This window comes from Apus apus, chromosome 4 (assembly GCF_020740795.1).
Source record: "Apus apus isolate bApuApu2 chromosome 4, bApuApu2.pri.cur, whole genome shotgun sequence".
In the NCBI taxonomy this organism is placed as follows: Eukaryota; Metazoa; Chordata; class Aves; order Apodiformes; family Apodidae; genus Apus; species Apus apus.
In genome coordinates this window covers 75,809,372-75,823,957 of record NC_067285.1, presented here as the reverse complement: position 1 = coordinate 75,823,957, position 14,586 = coordinate 75,809,372, and the positions used below count along the sequence as shown (strand labels likewise).

At 36.5% G+C, this 14,586-nt stretch overlaps 1 protein-coding gene across 4 annotated transcripts in view; it reads left to right on the top strand.

Annotated features, from left to right (window-relative positions):
• The first annotated feature begins 7,163 nt into the window (after positions 1-7,163).
• Positions 7,164-14,586, top strand: part of LOC127383479 (probable ATP-dependent RNA helicase DDX60) — a 46,444-nt gene continuing 39,021 nt past the window's right edge. For 3 of the 4 annotated variants that reach the window (XM_051616439.1, XM_051616437.1, XM_051616440.1), the window contains exons 1-10: positions 7,164-7,248; positions 7,612-7,689; positions 8,637-9,026; positions 9,161-9,230; positions 10,150-10,327; positions 10,450-10,791; positions 11,236-11,343; positions 11,990-12,151; positions 13,077-13,235; positions 13,734-13,875. In XM_051616439.1, coding sequence (XP_051472399.1) covers positions 8,651-9,026; positions 9,161-9,230; positions 10,150-10,327; positions 10,450-10,791; positions 11,236-11,343; positions 11,990-12,151; positions 13,077-13,235; positions 13,734-13,875 — 1,537 coding nt within the window. In that variant the 5' untranslated portion in view covers positions 7,164-7,248; positions 7,612-7,689; positions 8,637-8,650. The remainder of the gene's footprint in view (positions 7,249-7,611; positions 7,690-8,636; positions 9,027-9,160; positions 9,231-10,149; positions 10,328-10,449; positions 10,792-11,235; positions 11,344-11,989; positions 12,152-13,076; positions 13,236-13,733; positions 13,876-14,586) is intronic. The other variant, XM_051616438.1, reaches the window with a different exon arrangement.

Here is a 14,586-nt window from a genome sequence, read left to right as displayed (position 1 = left end):
CCACAGTTACCCCTGATATAAATGAGTAAGTAAGCATTTTTGTAAATTTGGAGATTTCTGAAGAGTATAATCACAATCCCTAAACCAGGCCAATCTTAACAATTTGCTAGGGAAAAAAAAAGACACCCTTTTTTGCTTCTCCCCTTCTGCACTCTTTTCTCTCTCCTGTCACAGCTTCACTACAAAATACATTGTGTATGATAGGCAAGATAGATTGAGGCTCTCCTTCCCTCTGCTGCTCAATTCCACCTCAGCAGTTGTGAGTGTAACTATACTTGTACTGATACAATTATCAGTACAAGACAGTGGGGATGGATCACTGACATGATCCAGGCTGAAAATAATCCTATTCTTTTGGATGCTTATATTTAACTTTGTATTGCTCAGTGACCCAAGTAAAAGCAAAGACCAAGAGTGTTCACTGAGAAGGTGATAATCTATAGCTTTAAGTAAGCCTGTATTCATATGCTGGCTTTTAATATTCAGATTTGAAACCCTAAATGTATTTACACTGCACTATGAAGAGATACACAATGATTTAGTAAAGTATGTTTCTTGGACACTGGTGATTTTGTCATCCATCTCTACCACCCATGTGCTGCCTTTAACTGGGAAGCATGTAAGTTACATAGTAAAAGGGAACATAATTCAAATGTAAAAATATTTTTAAATGTAAAAATATTTTAAAATGTATTTTTAAGTTGTTTAATTATCAAATCAGGTTTCCTGCTTAAGTTGACAGGTGCAGAACTGCTATAAAAACAACTAATAAAGATTCTCCATTATCAGCCTTCCCATATCATTTGGAACAGAATTCAAAATCAGACTATTTTGATGAACACAAGTACTAAATAAACATTTTCTCTCTTTCCTATTTTAAAATGCATACTGAATTTTAGACACTGAAGCCAAAGGTATAAATATATGACAGTGAAAAAAATTTCCTAAGGCATAAGAATGAAAAAAATCCGAAGAGTAAAAAGTATTTCTGTTCTGGTTTGTTTGTTTGTTTTTGGTTTGGGTGTTGTTGTTGCTTGTTTGTATGTTTGTTTGTTTTCCCTTCAGAATAGTAGATTTAAAATATGGCTTCCCTTCAGACATCATTTTATGACCATGAGAAAATCTCATGGGAGTCAGGAAAAATTGGTCAAGGGCCCACATTGGTATTATTTCTGCAGTTACTTGCAGCAGATGTTTTATAAGTGAATTTTCATTTTCATATTTTCCACATATTTTTAAGGAACTGAATCCCAAGGATTTTGTCTGCCTTAAAAATAATCCAATACCAAAAAGATAAATGCAAGGAAATATGGATGTTAATTAAAAGAAGAACATAAAAACTGCATTTCACATAACAAAGAAGAGGTAATTACAGTTGTTAATTTATGTGAGGGTCTTCTTTGCGTAAAACTAGAAAATCAGATTTAATACAAAATCACTAAGACTACAACATTTTTTTCTCAAAAATAATTTGTTATTCTTTTGAATTAGCCTAATTTTCCCCAAGTCCCCACCTGCTTCTCTAGGGCTAGACTCCTATTTTCCCATTATTTACTTTCTCCCTATGCACATACAGGAAAACATTGCCACAAAAACATTATCATTTTTATACATATTAGACCTAAAGATGAGCCAATCTTAAGAAAATGCAGTGTTTTCACTTGTTTGCAGTATTCAGCAGGTTTTGACCTCACATTCTTAAGTAAAAAGTAGAAGGTGAGAAAGCTGTATTAGATGGAATTTATTTTCAGTGATCTGCTCCTAACATCAGTAGGACTTCTGCCATGAGCTTTGGTGAGAGGCAGTTCTGAACAACAGAAACTATATTCTCTGCAGTTTGCCCTGTTACCCAGAGTGAGTCAGGAGAATTGTCTGTGTAGAAGTATAGCAAGTAAAAAAGAAATTAGCTAATATAATTTCTACTGAACTTAGTAGATTTCAGTCCATAGCTTTCTTAGGTAAAGGTTCAAGCTAGTAACTGTATTGACTTTGTACAGTGTCATGAAAATAACAATCAGCAAAGTTGAACAAATATTTAAAAAATAGTGAAGCTGAACAGCAACACAAACGTGAGAATTGCTACAATTCTTCCTGACTACACTTAAGGAAACTGCCAAGCTGCCACTACAAAGATGAAACTTACCTTTTGTATTACAGGAAGACTTTGTAAAAATATTATTTTACATGTATTTTTTGTTATTCTTACTATCATGATATGCTTGCAGGTTTTGGAACTACTGTTGTGTATAGAAATAATTTCCATCACATGCTCTTACAGTTTTTCTCTCTCCTTCTTTACAAGAAAAAAATAAAAGTGCCCAAGATAGTATTCCAGTCCTGTAGTTTTTTAATTTTTCTGGACAATGCCTATTCTTTGGTATGTGCTTCTCCTCTCTACAGTAAGACAGAAGAATAACTAATAAAACTAAGAAGAAAACTCATGAATTTTAAGTAAAAGTGAGGAGTTGATGACATTCCTTAGCTCTATTTGTAGGATCTTGGATTCCCTGGGAAACTTGTCTGTTGTCCATCCTTAGTGACACATTGTAAAGCACTGTTATATCTTATCAGTAAGGTTGTTAGCCTTGGTCCTTAAGGCTATTAAAAAATATTTTTTATATTTTGGCACTGGACTTGCAAATGTCATCTGGAAGAAGACAACTTATTTTAATTATTATTTAACTTAGACTCTGCAGAAATTGATTGATTGAACACAGTCAATGAAATAGAACAAATCACTAAAGACATCTGTGCGGAGGGAAGCTGAGTATCATTATACAGCTATAGACCACAAAAGAAGACAGTTAGTAGAGATGCTGTTCAGAAAAGTATTTATACAGGTCTTTTTCAAAGATTTTATGCATATGAAGACAAGTATGATAAGCTATTTTACATCCCCTTTTCCCTGACTGCTAATTGGAAAAAGCTTATTGGCAGCAGTAAAGAGATTATTATTGATGGAGGAGGCATTCCAGTAGCCTTTATTAATGTGGAACAAATAGGCCCCAGTTTTTAAAAAGTCTTTAACTAGTGTTGGAAAAGAGACACTGCTAAGTCTCTCACTCAAACCAAGTACGTACAAATGTTTATTCAGCCAAAGCAGCTGATTGCACTATTGAAAATGGCAGTACAAAGGGCAGATTAATATGAGACTATGCTGCTTATCTGTCTGTTGTTTTTTTTTTCTAGTGTTACGTAAGTACTTCAATCAGCTAACTTGCTCTTTCTCCTGTTATCTCAGATATGGCTTGCTCCTGAATGCCCTTTGACCTGACAGCTCACCTGATTATGTTGTAAAATGCCTATTTACCTTAGATAAACATAGAGATGTGCACAGTCTGTTACAAAAATAACATTAAGGACATTAAATGTATAAATGAAATACAGAACTATGCCAATATAAATCCGTAGTGAAATGTTGAACACCATCCCTGGAGATGCTTAAAAGATGTGTAGATGTGATGCTTAGGGACATGGTTTAGCGCTGGACTTGGTAGAGTTATAGTTAATGGTTGGACTTGATGATCTTAAAGGTCTTTTCCAAGCAGAACCATTCTATGATTCTGTAATTTGACGAACTGACCATTTGAGAACACTCAACTCTTCTATATCTGAAAAACAAAACATACAATGTAAAAGTCACACCAAGCTGTAATTAAGAGACATACAGTTTTTTAATGATTACTCCAAAATGTTTATCATTTAAACAGAACAACCACCTTGCTTGTGGAAGATCTGACTCTAGAAATCTTTTGTTTTAGGTGTGAAACACTTGTGTGTCTTACCTTTGCCTAAAGGAATCAGGAAAAGAGACATTTGATGGTGTAAATTTTGTGCTTCAAAAATTTTGCTTTTCAACATAGACACTTCTGATTAATAACATAAATTGGCAACTTTTTTGTTGTTGTTGTTGTTTTATTTTTAGGTTGTTACAGCTACATTGGCTTCAGGAATCAACATGCAAGTAAATCTGTTGTCTTTTTACAGAACTGCATTACTTGAATGCTTTGAACTTCAGATAGGTATGGAAATACATTAGAGGCATGACACTCATCCTGACCATGTGAAGTTAATATGTATGTATAAGTACATACTAGACACAATTATAAATGAACATATTTTGTTTTCTTATGTATAATTGCCAGTTACCTGCAATAAATTCCAGTCCAGCATGTACACATGTTCAGAAAATATAAACGGAGGTTTCTGGTTATTCCCTGGCTGCCTTCTGTAAAAACACTCCTGTCTGCAGCCTGTGTTGGAAATATAACTCAAACTGAAATCCTTCTTTCTCATCCTCTCAGGATGGTAAGGGACAGTTTTCTGGTGTTAGCTGTCTAGGACTATTTCTTTCCATCACCCTCTACAGCATAAATAGACATTTCAATAGCCAAATGACAGCTATCTGGAAACAAGACATGTTTGCAGCCCATAGTTAAGGCAAGGTTAGGTAAAACATCTCTTACAGGACTGTGCTTTGTAAACCTCAGGAGGTCTAATCCACTGCACAGGTATATCTGCTCTGGCCTTTTCGAGCTGCTGCTACCTATGTAGTCTTTTAGTGGTGATTTAACTATCATTAAGTATAAGAAGAAGGGAAGTGTCCTCGTGGAAACTGGTGAGTGGGAAAAAGTATTTTTCTATATTATAATTAATGGAGGATTGTTCTACTGTCCAGGAGTCAAAAAAGATGTGGAATTCACAGATTTAAAAAATGTCTTCATTTGAGATAGCATGATATCAATACATCTAATACAGCGAGTCTGATGAAGGAATAGTCTGGTTCACTTAAAAATTTTATTTTCTTCTTCTATCTCAGTCCCTTTCAATCTAGACTATAATCTTAGGGTGCTGTTAAATAGTGTGAAAAGTTTCTCGACTTCATTAATCTCTCATATTCTACCTACTCTCCTGGAAGTGCTAACATCAACAAATTCCTTTATGGTATCATTAAATCAATGTACCTTTATGTACCCAAGATCCTTCTGACAACACATTCCAGTTTAAATCATAAATTACCAAAATGGTACTTTGCTAGGATTGAAAATGAAATAAATTTGTATTTGAACCCTTCTTTTCAGATGTCTGGATAGGCTGGATATTGTGGACTAGATGTGCTGGAAAATATTATTTTCTATAATATTCCACTGCCCAAAATAAGATAACTTGTTAAAACCAGTGTACTCTAGCGGAAAGTCCAGTTTCTGTTGAGTATCACATTGGTATTGAGGATTATGCAGTTTTTTGCCAAAGCAGCATGATGCAAAAGCAAAGGTATACGATACAGTTTTATTTCTCCTTTTGAGAATGAATTCTGTATCTTTTAGCTAAACATATGTTTTAAATCTTAAAAGGTGTTAAATCTATGTATTATATTGTGAAGCCGAAAAATATGCATTCTGTTGTCAGTAAACAGTTAAAAAATAGCATTTCAGATACATTAAATGATAAAAAATTGTTATATTTTTCTTTCTCTATTCTGTACTGTGTCTAATATGCCTGTTTTCTTTCTATTATCTACTTAAAGTGCTCACAGAGCACTCCACTCAGAAGAAATTATTTGTTACTTCCTCAGGAGGATGGAGGGGAGAAGGCTGTTATGCTGAGAAAGAAAATAGAGTGGTCCCTATTTTATAGGAAAAAAAGTATATAACAAGTCTTTATAGCTTACATCTTCATCTATGGTTCACATCTCATCTGTGTTCACAGAATAGTATTCCCTGCTCCAAACAGAAAGAAGGTAAAAGAGACACTCCTTTCCAATCTCTAACTTTTTTTTTTTCCTTTTCTCAGACACCTCAAAATCATCACTGTACAATTAACAGCTAATTACAAGAACATTATTTAAGGTATTTTTCTTTCCAAGGTTTTGTCTTTGCAAGGTTTTTTGCATGAAAAAATGCACAGTAAAAATATGAATAAAAATTATTTGGTAACTCTGAGTAGTTCCTAAATTAAAACTTTAGCTAGTTCATAATAACTCTGTCTTAACAATAAGCAACGAATTTTTCTTCTACATAAAACCATGTGTACATTTAATAATTTCCTTTCATATTCCAGTGTCTCTTTGGGTGACATCTGGGAAATGTGAAAGTTCTATGGCTGGTATTAGGCCAGACAAGCAGCAGGTTCCTTATGGTAGGGCATTTTCACTTATTATTGTTTGAAAAGTAATCAAAGCATTATCAGATTTCTTATCACTACTTTCTGCACTTTGTGTTGGTACAGTAAGGTTAATGAAATAAGTTATAATATTAATATATTTAGTTCAATCTTTGGATCAAAAAAGTATCCCATTCAGACACGTAGTAGCCTTTCCACCATCTGTATTAAATTTAGGGCTCAGTTCCAAAATTGGTTGAAGCACAACTTATGCAAAATTTGAATCTATGCATTTATTTTAAAGGAGAGATCTTGGCTTAGCTTCATATAGGTAGCTCCTGACACCTTCAAGTAAATATTGGGGAATTTTTATTGCACCACTTGAGGCAAATTAAATACATGTTTGTGCTTGAGTATAAAGTGATTTAATGGACAATATATGAGATGGAGTCTTACTGCTAGGGGAACTGCAAAGATGTGGCATGTGCAGATTCCTTATGCACACTTGTGCCAACACCAGTCATATAATTACAAACCAATACTGTAACATTTCTTATTTTATCAACAAGGGAATTTATTCTCATGTATATAGAGTCATTCCATCCATGGCATCCCTGTTTCTACTTTCAACCTGGGTCTGGATTTATGCCTACCAAGTAATTCCTCAGCCTCCAATTACCATTGCTGAGCAGTTACAATTTGAATTTCCCCTTTGTAAGATGTTTCAATCTAAAATTTCTTCAGATTTGTTTCCACACTATGTGGTTACTGCCAGCTGCTCGATGATTTTAGGTGTGCTGATTCATGCTTTTAAGAATGTCTGTCTTGGATCCTCATCGCAAGTATCTATCTCTACCCCTTCCCTCTTTGCCTAATTATGCAGTGACTACCACAGGCAAAAGAAACTCAAACATCCGCGTCCAGGCAGCGCAGTTTTCGTGGCAACTCGGAAACGAAACCTGTTCTTAGGGGCTGGGTCGCGCCGGGAACAGAAACCGAAAGCTGGCGGGAACCTCCCGGGACCCTCCCCCGCCTCGGGCTGAAATGCGGGCGGCGGCCGGGCCGGGCGGGAGACGGAGCGGGCAGCGGCGGCAGGTGTCCTCCGGCCGGGGCTCGGAGAGACGTTCTGGGAACGGGTGCCTTCAGGTTGGGCTTTGGGGCTGAGACTGGGGTTGCGTGTAGGGATGTGGTTGGGTTTAAGCTTGGGGGGAGGGCTGTGGTTGGGTTTAGGCAGCCAGCTGGTAGGGTTTGCATTAGGGTTGCAGTCTGCTTAGGGCTGGGTGAGATGGCTGGGCAGGATGCAGGGGAACATCTGGGATTTTGAGTGCAGCAAGGAAGCGCCCTCCAGAGCGGAAGAGCACCAGGGATGCTGGCAGGTGTCAAAGCCACCAGGTTGCCTCTGCCTTCACTGTAGCCTCAGTCACCACAGATGTCAGCGTGTTCGCTGCGGGAAAGCACCGATGTAGCGAAGTTTGTTTTTGTTGTTTTTTTTTTTTTCTTTTTGGGCAGGAAATACAGCTCTCTATACATGAGTATGAACAGATACAGTTCTGCTTTCTTTGAGAACGCTTGACTTCACGTTTTAAGGTATGGAAAGTTATGCTTGCTTAGGAGATTGCTGAAGTAGTAATGGCCAGCTTAGTTTTGAGTTTGTGAAATCCAAAAAATGCAGGTTGCACTTTTGTTTTTTTTTGTTATTTTTTTAAGAAAGGTTTTATGAAAAGTTGTAAGACTACAAATGACATCTAAAGAGGAAATAGTACTTTTATGGGCTCAGGATAATGAACTATAACCTTATCTAAGGCATAGGAATATTGCAATGGCAAATACTGCAACAACAGATACTGCATGAGCCTGTTACCTCAATGCAAGCTTGAGAAAACTGAAGTTCAAAAGAACCGAGCTGATGCGGTAGGCACTGTGCAGGGTTATCCCAAGCTGCTTGTTTGCTCTTTAGCTCAAATGATCTAAGCATTGTGACCTCGTAAAGTGAGGAGTCACCCTAACTATTACAGTCGTGTTCTCACTAAAGATTTGAGAAATCTACCCTTGGGGGAAAAAAAAAAAAAAAGCTAAATTGAATTAAAGAGTGGGATTGATACCAAACTATGATTACTCCCATTGTGCAGTGAAGATGTGGTGTTGTGCTTACTTGTGACTGTACTAGCATAAATGGTGTGGGTGCACTTGAACTAGGAAACATGAATCACTCCTTGGAGCATGCCATGTAGATATAGCTAATATAGTAAATTAGGACTAACCCCTGTTCCAAGGGTCCTTCCATGCAAAGCACAAAGCAGATATGTAATGCTCCTCTTCGTTAAACCGTAAGAAAGACAAAAGCTGATGTTTTCCTTTTAGTCCATAAAATATTTATTTTTTAAAAAATTAAAATATGTCTCACAGGGATGTTCACAAAATGCATTTGGATTTTTAAAAAAGTTTTATTCCTGTGTTATCATGAAGTAGGTAATTAAATGGTTTAAGCCCCAGAGCATACTGTATTTCCTGAAAATTATCTCTTGATTACTCAGAGTTTTCTTTTTGGATGCCAGAATCAAGATCTGTGATGGATTCTACAAAAGGTCATTTCAAGAAAGTGGTTCATAATGATTCAAGTGAGAATGCTAGTAATGATGATAAGGATAGTGATAGTAGCAACAGTGAGACAATAGACTTCATTCCAACAAAGGAAGATAAAGAAAGTGGGATTACAAGTGACAATGAAGAGGAGGAAGACACCAATGACAAAGTAGCAGCTGTTGCACGGATGCTTAAAGAAGTGGAAGCTAAAGAAAAAGAAGCCGAAGACTTAGATTACAGTAATGCTGATAGTATCACTGAAGAAACAACACAGCAGCCATCACAAACTCAAAGCAAGGATTTCAGAGTTGTCCAGCATGCACGTGATTCTCAAAGCCCTGGTGAGGAGCCGTTATTAGCTTATGCTTGTATCTGTGGCTTTTATTGCAACGTCTTACATTTTGATTTTTTTGTAACTAGTTGTTGAGCTATAGTTAAAATATTCTATCAATAACCATCTATGTTGTTATTTTAGAAATAAGAAAGCATATTAAATTTCTGAAGAGTTTGAAGCTAAACATTTGGGAATTCCTGTCAAGAGCTCAGTAAGTACATGGGGGTTCATGGAAAGAATTGCAATAAATGATAATATAAATAGTTTATTTGAACAAAGTAGACATCACAGTTTAGTATGCCTTAGAGGAAGAAGCTATGTCCTTGTCACCTAAGTTTGTGATAAACCAGGGGATGTAAGACATGCTTAGGATTTCATCTTTTGTCCAGCCACATGAAGGAAGTTTGCTAATATAATGGGAAGTCTGCCCAAAGGGATTGTCTGCACTTTTTAGGAACTGATCTACAATTTTAACCATTGGTATTTTTTCCTTTTCAAATTCTCTGTCATGCTTTTTTGGATCATGTTTCTTCATGTATTTTAAGGCTACCCTTACAACATTTAAAACAGTTTTCATGAAAAAAATTCATTTTCATATATATCTTCTGTATTTTTGCACATCAGTTCTCATGTACTATCTTCTGCATCTTCAGATTCCTATTCCTTTCCCTGCTTGATATGGAAAAGAGTTAGCAGTGGTGCTGTTCACATTGACAGTGAAATGTCTTCTCTACATTTTGGAGCTGACATGTTAAGAGATCAGTATTAATTAAAGGCATAATTATATCCTGTGGCTTATTTCTTCTAGAACAGATAATATGTAAGCAGATATGGACAAGAGGTGGTACATAAGTTCCAGAAGCCTCAAATGTTACAAAAGTATCCAGAGTTCTGAAGGAGACAATTGCTAAGACATTCAATAACTGAAAGGATTGCAAGCTGTTTACGACTAACTTCAGATCCAAGAAAGATAGTTTGCTATTGATTTATTTTATACATGTTATGTTTACTTGATTTAATTAACAAAAATATTTATTTTAAAATCTATTAGTAAGCAAATTTCTTCTGTCTCACATCCCCAACTTTTTTTTGGAGTAACGTTACTTATGTGCTATTTGTTTTTCTTTCAGGTATGTAAGTCTGTTAAAAGACTTTGTTGAGTCTGAATTCTTCGTGATTGATGGGGATTCCTTATTATTTATGATTTTAGATGAGGAAATACAATATCTAAACTTCTTCTACCAAATTGAATGCTTCCTGCAGGATTTCACTGAAAAAGGAGCAAAATATGTTGTTGTTTTCTTCAAGGTACTGAACAATACTGAACAAGTAATATTTGTTTGCTGTTTAAACCCCTGCACTCATTCAAAACCAACTGCTTGATTCTAATCAGGATTAGGAAACTATTTCATTATTTTTATTTCCCACAGGATGCAGAGCAGATGTACTTTCTATATCCTCATTTTCTTTTCTTACGTACTGCGTTAATAGAACATCTGAGGCATAACACAGGCACTACTGTTCATACAGAATTTTCCAACTGTTTATCATCTGAATGGGAGGATTTCCTGAAGAAAAGCTATCCTTACTTTATCATCGTATCTGACATAGGACTGACCCCTCTCCAGACGGACTATTTTTCTATTTTAATTGCTCATTCATTGTCAAAGAAAATCAATGTTGTCCTTACTTCAGGAATGGAATATGATATTCTTAGAATTTATGGATATCATGTTCAGAGTGTGCAGAGACACCGAGTATTTTTTCAAAGCGTAAGTTACACAAATTTGTTGTTTTTTTACAATAACAGTGTTAGTTCTACTTCATAGATTTAATTAAAATATTTCAATATAACTACTATATTTTACATATGAAAATTATAAAGCACTGATATGTGGCTCAATTTATGTATTTAATTTTTATCTGCTAGTCTTGATATCCTTAATAGGTAAACATTGTGATTGTTGGCAAATTTCTGCCCTGTAGTCTCAATATAGCCTTTCCCATATCTTCAGTGTCACTTTTATTAGTTGACTTGTAAGACTAGCATTTAGACCAAAGATGTCATTTTTAAAGGAGTTTTATTTAGACTAGATGCTTCTTGGAAGCTGAGGATTGTTACGTATCTGAATGTTTACTGACTGGCTGGCCAGTGCTGGCCTGATGCATCCTATCTATTGACTTTGGCATATAACTTTGATTTCTGAACATCTTAGTATCGACGAGATCTGAAAGATGCCTGTGAAAACCTAGTTGTGTACAAAGAGCCATACTTGTGTCTATACGAAGATCTCAAGCTGAGTCTGAAAAGCATACAAAAAGAGGTAACAGGACCTCTTTTGTACCTTCTCCTTTTTCTTTTCAGGTTGACTGTCTTCCACCATTCCTTTACTTTACCTGAAATTCTTTTCTAGCTAGGACATGGGGCTCTCTTCCTTAAGCTGAAGTCACACCCTGACTCTGAATAAGTCTTCTCTGCGCCAACTCTTCACAGCATCTTTAAGCTGTTTCTTTCTTTAAAGTCCACTAGAGTAGACAGTTCAGCTTTAAGCTGATCAGTGTGATGCCACGTAAGGGGTGCTTCCATCTTCGTGATGGCCTTTATCTTGTAGAAGAGGGGAACCAGCCCATTCAGCAGAAAATGCCATCTGTGGAATAAATCCACCCTTAGCTGCCTGGAGGGCTGTGGCTACTACCCTCCCAGAGCCCTGTGGCCATTGCCTCAGCCCCAGGGCAGCAGCTGGCTCCTGGGGGTAGGGTGTGACAGGGTATGTTCAGCACAGGAAGGCAAGACTCAGTGTTGCTGCCTGCAGCAACCTCATCTGTAGAGATATCTCAAAATCAAAACCTCTCTGTCGCATCCGCAAAGGCTTTCACACTGTTAGCTATAAAGGATTCATCTTGTGGGCTTTTTTTTGGGTAATTTTTATTGTAGTGGTCATTTGGCAATTCATAGTGTTATGACTGCAGGTTTTCCAGACTCTCCGTCTGATGAAACAATTGTGGCCTAAAGGATCTGACATTCGGCGTGTGGTCTGTGTTCTTGTTTGTGCTGTGGGATTAAAAATATACAGCAACATGTTGGAAAATTCAAATACTTCCATGAGAGCAAAGAGAAGGCAATCATCAAGAGTAAGAATTCTGTTAATATCTTTTCAGCACAGTAACCATAAGCATTTTGCTAACATGAGACATAGCTCTCCTAGATCCCAAGCTGAAGAGAGGCCCAGCTGCTTCTTTTGTGACTGCAGTCTGTAAGCAATCTGTTTCAGATAACTACTGTGCCCACAGATATTCCAAAGGAGCATGGTTGGTCTGTGAGTGGCACTATGCCCTCTGCCACAGTGGCCACTCCTGGGGAAAGTTTTACCTTAAAACCAATTCCTTCAGGAGGACATTTTACCTTAGAAGGTAGTCCCATTCATTATTTTTCTTTCTGTAACATTCAGTGGCGTGCAAGGTTTTACAGAGGAATGCACTTCTCCTCAAGTTAGTAAGACATTTCAGAAAAAAAATAATCTTTCTAGATGTGGTCATGACACTGTTTTTCTGACCATACTACAGGCCTTATATTTTCATCAAGTTAACACAGACACAGTATATCAGTAATATTTTATGAGACACATATTCAGTGGATTACAGGATAACTATGAATAGTTATGAATGCAGCACAGCTGCATTTCTGTTCAGACATTTTGCTGTGTAGCTGAGTAAAGAGCATAGGCCTATATCTAGATATTAATTCTTCCACTTAAAATAATATTTCTAGCCAGACCCACTGACAGCTGTTTTTAAGTTTTGTCTTGATTTTCATAGTCATATTATTTTTGGAAAAGATTTTTTTTTTACCTCATAACTGATCTGCATCTACAAGCACTACAAGACTGTTCATTTTGAAGTAAACATATCCACAAGTAATTACAATGCACAAATTGTTTAAATACATCAACATCTATAAACTGCTTTAACAAAGAGCAAACCTCTGAATTAAACAGAGATGAATACAATTATTTTACTGAAGGATGTGGTCAACTTTTTATCTGTTGTCTCTCAACAGGGGAGAAGTAAACCCCTCTCTCCAGAAGAAGCAGCTGACCTCTGCAGAATGCAGTGTCTCACGGTGGCTTTTCTTCTTCATATGCCTCTTTCACAGAGAGCTCAGATTAGGATCGTGAAATCCTGCTGGAGTCAGGAAGTTTTACCATTAATAAAAATGGTAATTAAAGCACTGTCTTCCTTCCCCTGTCATCAGGTGCAATTGTAATTTCAGTTTTAATTTTCATTTATCTGCTACTTTAGTCAACTGACGAGATCAAAGAATGACTGTACCTGATGGAAACAAACCTTACCTGGTTCAGAAATCTTTGTGAGCTACAAATCAGTGGGGCTAGGAGAATGTTTGGGGCAAAATCTCTATACTTGACCTCTTCTTAGAGATTTCCTGATAGCCAGTGTTAGGGTACTGGGCTAGATGGACCTTTTGTTCTCCTCCAGTATAGGAAGTTTGATGGCAGGCCTTTTTATTGTTTGAAGTTGGTTATTACAGTGAAGAAGAACAGTGAAGGTAGGTTCCCGATTACAGAGAAGTCAAGTAGCATGTGTTGCTTTTCATGTCAGTAAAATCTGTGGTAGTTAACCTTCCTTTGGAAATGCTTTGGTCCCTCCACATGAAAAGGTTCTCCACGAGGATTAATTGTTTGCTTTATTTTAACAGCAACAGTTGTGTACGCATTTTGCTCTGACACAGCTAAGTGATGCAAATGATTGGAAACTGGATTTAACTTACCTGCCTGACTTAAATGATGATTCATTGCTCAAAAACCTTGCTTATTACTACGAGGTCGAATACATGAAAGGTATTTATCTTTGTTGAATAGTTTGCTTTCTTACATTTCTAACTTTATTAAGCAGCAAAATGAGAAGGAAACTGCTTGTACAAGCAGGAATGAGCACAATTTTCTTATTACCCGTATCAAAATGGATACATTTTATGGAATAATAGGGAAATTTTTTTCTATACCCAAGTCTGGAAAATGTGAGTGTTGTTCACCAGTCATATCTTCAGTGTGCCACCTGTACTTATGCAATGAAAGAGTGATATAGCATAGGAAGCATGAGCTCTGGGTCACTGTTTCAGGGTGTTATCAACCATTTGGTTTTGAGCCAGTTTTCTTTCAATTTCATTTTGTCTTAGTGCAACAGAGTAAAAACAGAAGCTAGATTCTATCCCTGCTGTCAGTGTGATGCTGGATAATATTTTTAATTTCAGATGAGACTGATTCAGACAAAAATCATATATTATCTTATAAATACATGACTTTGTGAGCTGGAGCTTTAAGACACCATCAGATATGATAAGGTTCACAATAAAGTTACAAAAGCTGACAGAGCAAGAAAGTACGGAAAAAGATTTGTAGCAAATGTTTTTTCAGTGTAATTCTGTTTACCTGAAATCCTTTGCCGTGAGTCTGTCTGCCTGTCTGATAATAAACCAGAACCCTTTCTGTATGAATATAGTCACAAGATGTCCTATATGTACCTCAGTAAAGAAAAAATAGAGGCATATT